General features: G+C 32.7%; 1 protein-coding gene across 1 annotated transcript; it reads left to right on the forward strand.

Annotated features, from left to right (window-relative positions):
* Positions 1–4,280: 4,280 nt before the first annotated feature.
* On the forward strand, positions 4,281–8,260 carry LOC110097901 (pentatricopeptide repeat-containing protein At3g29230). The gene is made up of 2 exons (XM_028701456.1): positions 4,281–5,935; positions 7,978–8,260. The coding sequence occupies exon 1, from the start codon at positions 4,286–4,288 to the stop codon at positions 5,933–5,935; it is 1,650 nt and encodes a 549-aa protein (XP_028557289.1). The 5' UTR covers positions 4,281–4,285; the 3' UTR covers positions 7,978–8,260.
* Positions 8,261–11,413: the final 3,153 nt, after the last annotated feature.

Raw genomic sequence — 11,413 nt, forward strand, 5'->3', positions numbered from 1 at the left:
AGTCAAAAATTCAAACCCGGACTCGACCCATTTCACAAACTGGTTGACCCGAACCCGAATTTTTCGGGTCGGGACTAGGTCGGGTTTCAGGTCGTGTCAACTTTTGACACCCCTAAATATATCCAAACATAATTTAAAAATCTGTTGATGAACACAGAGCTGAATGAAGACCTTTTGAAGTATGAGCAGTATTTCATCTCTGCAGTACTGGCCACAGGTTTCAGATGAATATATAAAAAACATTTTGCTGAACAACTGCTGGGCATTATATAAATACTTCTCACTTGGTGACTGGTTTCTATCAGTAGAACTAATCATTAGAAAACCATAAGAATATAACTGATTGAGACATTAAATAACTGAGAGTCTGAGATAAGGTACAGTAATCAAAACCATTTCGTAGGCACTGAAGCAAAGTTTAAAGCTTATAAATGATGCTTCTTTAGCAGTGCATAAGATTCATTGAATGATTAAGGTCGGCATGCAAGCAATCATTTAGCCTTTGGTCTTCTTCAACAGTGCAGAAATATTTCTTTTAGTTCATATTTTTTATGGATTTTCCATTATTCCTTCTTACTTTTGTTGCCCATTCCTCTTTGAGATTCCTCAAGAAGTAAGATAAAATAAATCAATATAATGAAAGTTTTTCTATTGGGATTATCTTAAGTCTAATTCTTATTAGTGTGATTAGATTTCTTGTAGGTTTGTATTTCTATTAGGGGCAAGGAGATTAGTTAGATCTTTTATCAATGTTTTCTTTATTTTTTTTGGGGATTTCTTTAAAAATCTTATAGTATTGAGGTTGATATAATGAACTCCCATCGAGTAGAAGTCTTCAATAAAGGTGTTACTAAATGAACTGATCTGATAATTAGGCATGAATCTGACTTGAAAAATTCATGTTCAGATTGATCTAATTAAACTTCGGGTCATGTTTGAATTAGAAATCCTTACCTAACTAAATTTTGGGCCGGATTTGAAAACCCTTAATTGACCCAAGTAATATTCATGTTTGGTTAAAACGGGTTGGATTTGTGTTAAACAAGTCGTATTTGTGTTAAACATGCTATATTTAGGCTAAATATGTTGTGTTGATCCAAAAATTTTATATGGTCCATATAATTAAAGTATTAAATTAATGGGTTAAGTTCAAATTAGGTGAGTTTGGGTTACTTCAGATTTTGATTAAACTTTTTTAATATATAAGTTGGGTTAAGCGAGCATATCGGGTTGGGTCAACTTTGGTTAGACCTGAACCCAATCCTCCGACTTGAATTGACACTCCTAGTCATCAACGCTACACAAAAACATGTCCAAGTGAAAAAGGTTTTCGCCATAATCAAATTGAAGCACCTAAAAACTTCATTTGAACTCATAATTAAATCAATTTACTGAATTTGTCCTTATAATTTAAAAATAGGGGGCCATATGATAAGTCTAACATATTTGATAAGTCACATCAGTATTGTACTAATAATTTAGTAAAATCTTAGAGCATCTCATTTAAAACTTTAATATCTCATATTTTATTTATTTTTCATTCATTCTTAGTAAGGTATTGATATCAAAATGGATAAATTCAAATCCAATAATTAAAATATAAATATCAATTGATGGTTAAAAACCCATTAGATCTCTTGTGGCCCATAGATAAGATGAAGAAAAAAAAAATCCTAATTTCTTCTTCATGATGATATTGCTAGATTGGATTAGCAACTTCTTTTATGTAATTGTGATATTCCTTGTGTTTTTTTTTAAATTAAATTAAAATTTAATTATTTTTATGTGATGTTAACTATATTTTTAATTTCTTTTTGATATATGCCGACATCTCAATATTAGGATGTAAGTCGCTAAATTAATATTTATGATTCTGGTTAGAAGTTTAGTCGATTGTAAAAATTTATTATGACCAAGGAGCAATACATTAAATTTGATTAAGGCATAAAGTGTAACACTCCAAGATTTAAATTGAAAGAATTGTATCTTTTCAATCTACATATTTATTACCAAAGCTATTAATTATTCATTAGTTTTAATAATTACAACAAAAGTCATTATAAATTAATTTCATCAAAATATATTTTTATATTCATCCTTTCAAAATTCAATTTATAATAGTAAGAAAATCCTTCAATACGTTTATATATTTTTCAACTCCTCATTACAAAAGAATAAAAGAAAATACATAATAAAAAAATTCATACTCTGATCAACATCATAATATTGGATCCTTACCTCAGCCTAAAAATTAATTAAACCCACACAATGAGCTGTAACACTTAGTAGTTAATCAAAACCTACAACTATATTCAAAACACGAAAAGGAAACAACATGTAGTCATCGAAATTATAGCAGGACCATTCAATATAATCATGAATCAATACAAAACTGTAGATCATAAAGCATAAAAAGTACTCGTGCGAATACCAAAACAGTAAACCTGAGAGTCTTAAAATCATTTGTGAACTAAAACTATATTTTGTATTATCAAAATAGTAAGAAAATCACACCAATCAGTGAAACAACATATCGTATAAAATCTACTTATGCAGTTGGACTTCATCAATAGTATCGTATTAGAAGTTTGAATCACATGAATATGTTAATCTTAAATACATCTAAATCATAACATCAAAATCGTATCAATCAATGCATATATGCAAGAAGCTATGGCTTTTGTGGTGTTTTTTCAATAATTGTACATGTATCAATTCATTTTAATATCTTAATCTTAATTAATATTCATGCGACTTCCTTGAAGAGTGTACTTTTGAGAGACCTCGTTCCCTTACTGTTCCTCTCTGATTTGAATTTTCCTCTCAGGATCGTCCAGGACGATTTTAGATTTAGATAACTCTGGTAAATTGTTTGGGAATTGATTGACATTCTGTCCAAGTTAGATCTTGGGGCATCACAACTTTTACCCGTTGGTAACTTAAATTCTTATAACTCTTAATCTTGATCTTGATTGATGATATCACTATAAGCCATATTTTAAGAAAATTTCGTCAGCCCACCTTCTTGTATAAGGTATAATCAATCTCTAGCCAACCTCTCTTAATAACCAGTCTTCCTTATTTACACACATAATTTAGGAATATATATGATTAATAACAAATAATAATTATTCATCCACAATACATGTTCATTCATTATGATATGCTCGTATCACGAAAATAACTATATATTTATTCTTGCTCAAAACATAAGAAATGCAATAAATACAATTTTAATCTATGAAAATACAAAACCATATAGTCAAAATGACTAGAATAATCAATATTACAATATATCAAAATTTATGCGGTGGAAGTTCACTAATCCAGGAGAAATGGCAATAACTGTCAATTTAGGTAAAGAAATAAATTTAAAATCAAAATATTTGAAAACATAGGTTGTATATAAGTCAAAAGAAATCTCTTAAAAGTAACGAAATGAAACCATGAAGAAATTTTTTGCTTTCTCTTTCCTCTCTTCGCCTTCTTTCTCTTTCTTCTTTTTCTCCTCCTTTCCTTCCCCACCAAGCTAGTGAAGAGAGGGGGAAGGATCTCAATGGAAAAATTTTCTATTAAAAATATAATTTAATGCCCAGTGCCGCAACACTCCAGACTTGACATAGCAGCGATGCATGTAGATCCTAAAAACACTGTAGAAAAGAGACTCTGGCGCTGTATCGTCATTGTCTAGTGTCCCGACGCTGCACTGCTCCCTCAAATCCGCTACTCTCTCAAGCATAGCACCGCAGCTCCATTATTTTTCAAAATTTCAAAGAGCTCAACGCTAGGGGTTGCACACTCTAGGGCCGCAACGCTCTGAATCTCAGATTTTTTTTTCATATGAGATCATTTTATAAATTCAAGTTATGACATAAAGCCAGTTTATTAGCCAAAATCAGAATCAAAACACAATGTTTTGCCTCCGATATGTTAGATTTTCTTGCATGAAGTAATTCATAATTGTTAGTAAGAATCCTCAAGTCAAGCTTCAAGCTGCATTGATTGGTTGACATATTCAGAAGCTTCCACTACTATTCACATATACAAACTTCGACTCAAAATTTCTTAATTTATAACAAAAGTTTTCAACCAATAGATCAAAATGAGCAGTGTAAAATCTCTATTTTTACTTTAAAAAATTGTAAAACTGAACTTCAACACATGGTTCGCTGATCCAACTCAATGCCTCTGGATTCCGACTCGAACCGGTCGGCCTCGCCTCATCGGCCGAAGCCGCGAACTCCCATTGCCAACAATACATCCTAAGGCGACTGGAGGAGCTTGGATGTCCTTTGCTTCCCTACCCATCGAGCAGCGCATCCCTAATCTACTCCGTCACTGCACCTTCGAACAGCTCAAACAAGTTCATGGCTTTCTCATCTCCTCCTCCCTCGCTCAACACCCTGCGCTCCCTTCCCTCTGCATCCGCCGCGCAGCCGAGCTTGGAAAGACCGAGCATGCTGAGCTCATTTTCTTTTCGAGTAATCCTCCTCATATTCTTCAATGGAACGCGTTAATCCGGGGCTGCTTTCAATCCGGCCAGCATAAGAAAGCTCTCAACTTGTTCCATGAAATGCTTCAACGAGGCCTGACGCCGAACGAGTTCACTTACTCAGACATCTTTGCTTCTTGTGGTGCTCTTGAAGAGTGTGAGATAGGGAAGAAGGCTCATTGCCGGGCTCTGAAGGCTGGGTTTGATTTGATTCCCTTAGTTGCCATCTCGCTTTTCAACCTCTATGCAGCAAGCAGCAGTCTTGTTGATGCAAGGAAGATGTTTGATGGGTTTTCCATGAAAGCTATTGGTTTGTGGAATAAGATGATGTCTTTATATGTAGGAATTGGAGATATTCTATCTGCAAGGAAACTGTTTGATGAAATGCCCGAGAGAGACGTGGTGTCTTGGAACACGATGCTTTCAGGCTATGTGAGAGTGAAACAGGTGGATAAGGCAAAGAATTTGTTTCAGGAGATGCCAGAAAGGAATGTTTTTTCTTGCACAGTAATGGTAGGAGCTATAGCTGATACAGGAGATCTAATAGGAGCAAGAAGATTGTTTGATGAAATTCCAGAAAGAAATGTAGTGTCTTGGAATTGTATGCTGTCAGCTTACACACGGCGTGGGAGGTTTAAGCAGGCATTGGATCTCTTTCTTCAGATGCAGTCATTTGGTATTCTTCCAGATGGGTTCACCTTCGTCTCAGCTTTGACAGCTTGTGCTCATCTTGGAGATTTGAAAACTGGAAAATGGATTCATTGGCATCTAATAGGAAATTGGCTTTGCTTTGGAGCTATAGTTGGGACTGCACTTATGGAAATGTATGCCAAGTGTGGGGATATTGACTCTGCATTTAGAATCTTCATCAAAACAGCAAAGAAGGATGTGTTCTGCTGGAATGTGATGATCAAAGCCCTCGCGATTCATGGGAGGGGAAATGATGCATTCCAGCTTTTTGCTTCAATGAGGAAGGAGAAACTCCAGCTCAATGACTTTACATTAATGAGTGTGCTCTTTGCTTGTAGTCATGGAGGTTTGGTTGAGCAGGGCCGACAAATCTTTGAATCCATGGAAAGGGAGTTTATGATCAAGCCAAGGATAGAGCATTATGGCTGTTTGATAGATTTGCTTTGTCGTGCTAACCGACTTGAAGAAGCTTATCAAGTGGTGAAGGAGATGCCTTACAGGCCTGACATTTTGGTGTGGGGAGCTTTGCTTGGAGGCTGTCGGGCTAGAAATGACACAACATTTGCAGAGAAAGTGATGGAAATGATTCAGGACGTTGATGAAAATGGAAGTGGAGTTTATTCAATTATGTCAAATATGTATGCTGCTTCAAATCAGTGGAGTGAGGCCCAGAGAACCAGAGAGAGGATTAATGATAGAAGGATTTGGAAGACTCCTGGTTGTAGTAGTGTTATTGATGCTTCTGCTATTTAGGTAACCCTTATCTATTTCACAATAACAACATTACCTTTCTCCATTGATTTTGTGTTCCGAAATGGTTGGATATTACAATGTTTTTTGTCAATGAAGCAAAAAAGTTCTGAAGAGGAGAAATTTGAAGTCCTAAAAAGGCATTTTTAACGAGAATAATTATGCATTTTTGAAGATTTCTAATGAAAAATGGCGCTGGGTAAAGTGTATTTTGGCCTTTCTATTTTATTTTTTTTTACTCTGATTTTTATTTTACATAAAAGGTTCAATATATTTTTCTCAGACAAGTGTTGAACCTATTTGTGATGGCTACTATGTGGTGTGGTATGGGAGGCTTGAGGATGATACCAATAATTATATGGCCACAAATATCAATGCAAGTTCGAAGGTCTTTCCTTTCAGTATTTTTTCCTTATTCTCAGCTTCATGTAGGATCTTTTTGTTTGGTAATACATGTGATACAATAGCTAGAGTTGAATACTAAAAAGGAATTTTAATTGATTGAGTTCCTATTGTGTCCTTTTATTTTACATGAACTTGTTCTTGAGATTGTAGTCTTTATGTTTGTTCATGTTGCTCTGAATTTCATTGAGTTCAGGTTAAATTGAAATGTTTGTAAGGAAGATTAAACCAATAGGGATTGAAGTTTAGCTAGATATGCTCATGTTCAAATTGATTTTCAATTCAAAAATTTAAATTCTTAAGTGAGCTCCTATTATTTGATATTTCCATATCAATGCATCTTTCAATTATTTTATGAAAGATTAAACTTAAAGTTTCATATATCTTAACAATAATAATGATTGATTAATGCCTAATTAATTAAGATTATTTAATATCTTGATGATTAGTTGTTACATACTTAATTGGACTTTATTTGTTCTTCTAAAGATGTATTGGAACTTAATTAGCATGACTATCATTAATCATTGTATGACTAATTTATTGCCCTGACATTTTTAATGACCAAGTAGCAAAGTTAGCAATGCTAATTGTATATCTCAATTATTAATTAAAACCTACCTAATTAGGCTAAGTATTCTTCTAAACAATGGATGAATGGCAATGATTGTATATTATCTAATGATTATTATATTCATTCATCATCTCAATCATTCATTTAGGACTATTCGTCTAAGTAATCCATAATTGACTTAACTTATTAGATGAGCTTATATGCTAATCATTAGTTAATCTTAACTTCACTCAGATTTGTTAGCTTAATTAATCTATTGCTAGTTATGCTTGCAATTTCTAATCAATTTAACTAATCTCTACTTAATTAATATGTTCATTAATTTTATATTATTGTAGATTTTTTAAAAAGGTTTAAGTGAATTTGACTTCCAAGTGCTCATACATAGAGGCCATGCAAGGCTTTTGCTATGACACAATTCACTGAAAGCTAGTTCACCTTATTTTTTTTCTATGTAATTGTGCTAAGTTGCCAACTTCATAACATTTATCATAATTTTGCGATTCATAAGAGATCAAAGGTCAGGCTAGAGGATATGAAATTCTGGAACTTTGAATAGAGATTTCTCTGTTTTTTTTTTTTTTTCAAATTATTTTTCCTTAACTTTGTTTGACTTGTTTTTCTTAGCACGAAGGGATTCTATTGGGTTCAACACAAGTCCAATTGTTCAAAGAGATCTCTAAAGCTTCGATTTTTTTTCTCTCCCTCTCGTATCTTTGTTTGGTTCATCGCAAGTGAGATGCAGGTTTTCCTTTATCAGAAAACTTTAGCTTCAACATTCTCACAAGTGCAACGAGCATGAAAATGGTAAAGACCTTTGTTTGGGACAGCTTTTTTATTGATTTCTAAAATAGTAAGAAAGCTGTTTCAAATGAAACCTTAGAGTGATAGCACATTAGACTCACCTAATGTCCTAGTCAACCTTAGATCGGCGTGTTCACTTAAGCCCTTCTGATTGCTTGTTCCTTGCGCAATGCCCTGATTTCAATATCATATTAACTTATTTGTCATGTAGTAGATATTATATAGGGTTTTAATGATATTTTCATTGAAACCTTGGGATCCTTAGGAGTCCCAACTGACTTAACCATGGATTGCAACATCATGCATCAATGTTGGTGTTGAAGGCATCATTGCTGGCAACAACAAACATCAATCTTGCTACAACATCTAGTGTAGGCCTTTGTGATGATAATGATCATCAATATTAATGACAATGAAGGGCATCAAAGTTATTTGCGATGACGAACATTGATGTTGGTGTCAATATCAGTTGCCATCGTTGGCATTGACAGTATTATTGGTGGCAGCTTGTGCAGAATTTCCATCTCTACAATGAAAGCCAAGGGCCTCGACCATGAGGCATTGCGCATAAACATTAAAATGTTGAACATATTATGATACAAATTTAAGATTACATCATTTAGGTTGAACTTGACCTAATTGAATAGGTTATAAGTAGAGTCGATTAGACAATTTTGTCCTATATTTTTAAGTTGTATTTGGCTTAGCCCAAGAGGTCATAAATTAAGCACAACTTATGAATTTACAACTTCAATGTCGTGACCGCTTCAACTTTGTCAATTTTAACAAAAATAAAACTTCTCAAAATGTTATCACCAAGATTTATTGATTTGAATTGATTTTAATCAAACTAATATTTATGTAAAATTAATTTAATTTAATAAAAAATATTCACCCAAAAAGTTCAAGATCTTATGTTGAGTACTCCCTAGTCGATTTGAACTTCTTGATTCGAAGATTACCCAATAGTACTCACCTTTAATATTAATTTTATAGGGTTTTTATTAAAATTTTGTTGTCTTGCCAATGTTTTCTTATATTCCTAAATTGATGAAAAATATTATGGAGATCAAATCAACTTCTTGTAGGATCTTATTGAAGGGGTCCCACTTCCTTGTACTAGGATCCTTAGTTGTGGGACCCTATGGGCTCTTAAAGGATTCTACATATAAGCTAATCCTTTGTTACATTAATCTTTGGAGTAAGAAGAATAATAAAGAAGAAATAAAATTAATAGATTATTTAGCTATTTAAGGTTTTGAGGGTTCTTGTTAATGATATATATATATATATATAGATTCATTAAAAAAGGATGGTAATTAAACTTAAGAAAATTTGGAAAATAAACTCCTAAAGACTAAATACATGTACTATTAGATAACCTTTCTAATAAATATTATTATTTGTGTAACATTTTCTATATTTTATTTTTAATGGAGAAAGGATAACAATTCAAATATTTTATGAATAGTGATAATAAATTACTATATTTAAGAGATGATTAAATTTTATGTAAGGGTTTATGTTGCATTAACACAAACATTATGATATGTATCCACATGTTTCTAACATAATATTATAATTTATACATCTGGAAATTTGATTAAAAATGGAAAAATATGCATGTTCTTTGGTTTTTTTGGGAAAAATATATTTGCAAGTTTGTTTCGAAATATAATACTCCAATTTTTTTAACCTCGGAGTACTTATTTAATATATTTGAGGACCCATAGTAGTCTTAAGAAAATTTGAATCTTATTTTACTAGGATTTGAATCCACATTCAAATCATGTTCGATTCTTCTTTGAACCATGCTTAAATCATGTTTAAACCTTGTTAAAAAAAGTTCGAGCAAGATTTGAAAATGGTTTGAACATAGACTAAGGTATGATTCAACATTGGTTCAAATAAAATTTGAACATAGCTCGAAAATGAATAATAACACATCAGACTGCAATGTTGATACAACAGTATGAGTATTATAACAATGATAAATGTAATACAACATTCATAAAATAATAAACTTCATTTTAAGAGATATAGCACAACATACATAACACTGAGTACAATTCAATTATTCAATTTAAGAGCTATAACCCAACATCCATAAGGTAATAGATGTAAACTTAGGAGCGACATAAACTAGATTAATGAAAAAAATATATATATAAAAAAGAATTATTATTTTTATAGAATAATAAATGAACTTATGGATCTATATTGTTGTAAAATAAATCCACATATAAATAGTCCTAATAGAACTATATAAGATTAGGTGTAAAACAATCATAAAAAAATATGTGCAAAAATTATGTATATGATATATTATATTGCACACTCTCCATAATTTTGACTGAAATAACGTAAAACAGTCATCAAACAATATGTGCAAAAAATATTTCAATTTTCTTAAAATTTTGGATGGATTATCTTATAATGGAGACCTCATATGTGTTGAGCCTTCCCCGCATCAAAAAAAAGAGAGAGAGAGAGAGAAAAGTTAATAACTATTGTGAAATAACACTACCTACTTAAAGCAATTTAGAAAAGTACTTTTCAAAACTCTTCATTAGGGGTGTCAATATTTGCCACGACAAAAAAATTTCGGGTTAGGATCAACCTATTTGAGAAATGGGATGGGTTCGGGATTCCAACCTGTTTATAAAACCGTGTCAAGTTCGGGTTAACCCGAAAACCTAAAACCAACCCAGGTTGATCCAGGAACATTGTTGTACTATCCGTGCTGGCCTACCGCTACGTTGTCCTGTCCATGTTGGCCTGCTGCTGCCGCCGTGTCATCAACGTTGTTTGAGTTGTCGTCTCGTTTCGTCGTATGTCGACGTCGTACGTGTCAATGTTCGTTAGCTTTCCCTCATCATGTTCTTTCGTTCGTTGAAGTCGTCCCGTCCATGTTGTCGACGTCGTTCAAGATGGCCAGACCCGCACTTGCTGCCACTGTACCACAATTGTCGTTCGTCAACGTCGACATGTCAAAATTGGGTTCCCGGGTTGGATCGGGTCAACCCGACAACCCGTGTGGGTTGGGTCTAGGTTGGGAAATCTAACCCGTTTACAAAATCGAATCAATTTTGGATTGACCTTTTTTGGACCCAGGTCAAACCAAGTTGAACCCGAACCTAACCCGTTAACCCGTTTTGACACCCCCACTCTTCATAATGAACAAAGAGAATACGAAGTCATGATCAGATATCATTGAGGGAAAGACACTGATAGAATTGGTAGCTTGTGAAATTGAGGAAGCTCTCAAAAATAAAGAAAATATGAGAAAGGCATGATGGATCTTTGTGAATGGATGGAAAATGTTATGAGAGAAGAGAAAGTGTTAGATTACAAATGTAAATTTTAAGAAAAATTTACAATCATATCACTTTATATCATCCTATTTATATATTTAATATCTAAAATTTTAATATTACATGCATACTATTCTATATTATTTTAATATCAAATATATCACTTATATTTTCTTCCTATCACTCATATATTTCATTTCTATCACTCATATTTGATATGAACATAAACTATAGGTGATATATATGTAATATTAAAGTTTTAGATGTTAAATATGTAAATAGAATGGTATAAAATGATATTGGTAAATCTCTCAATTTTTAAATATCAGATATGTAATAAATTAAAAAAACTACCGTTGCATATAAGTCGACGAGGCATTCAGATTG

Source organism: Dendrobium catenatum, unplaced genomic scaffold, assembly GCF_001605985.2.
Source record: "Dendrobium catenatum unplaced genomic scaffold, ASM160598v2 fragScaff_scaffold_1720, whole genome shotgun sequence".
Taxonomy (NCBI): domain Eukaryota; kingdom Viridiplantae; phylum Streptophyta; class Magnoliopsida; order Asparagales; family Orchidaceae; genus Dendrobium; species Dendrobium catenatum.

Coding starts and splice junctions, on each gene's coding strand:
- LOC110097901 (XM_028701456.1), top strand. CDS start 4,286: ATGTCCTTTGCTTCCCTACCCATCGAGCAGCGCATCCCTAATCTACTC.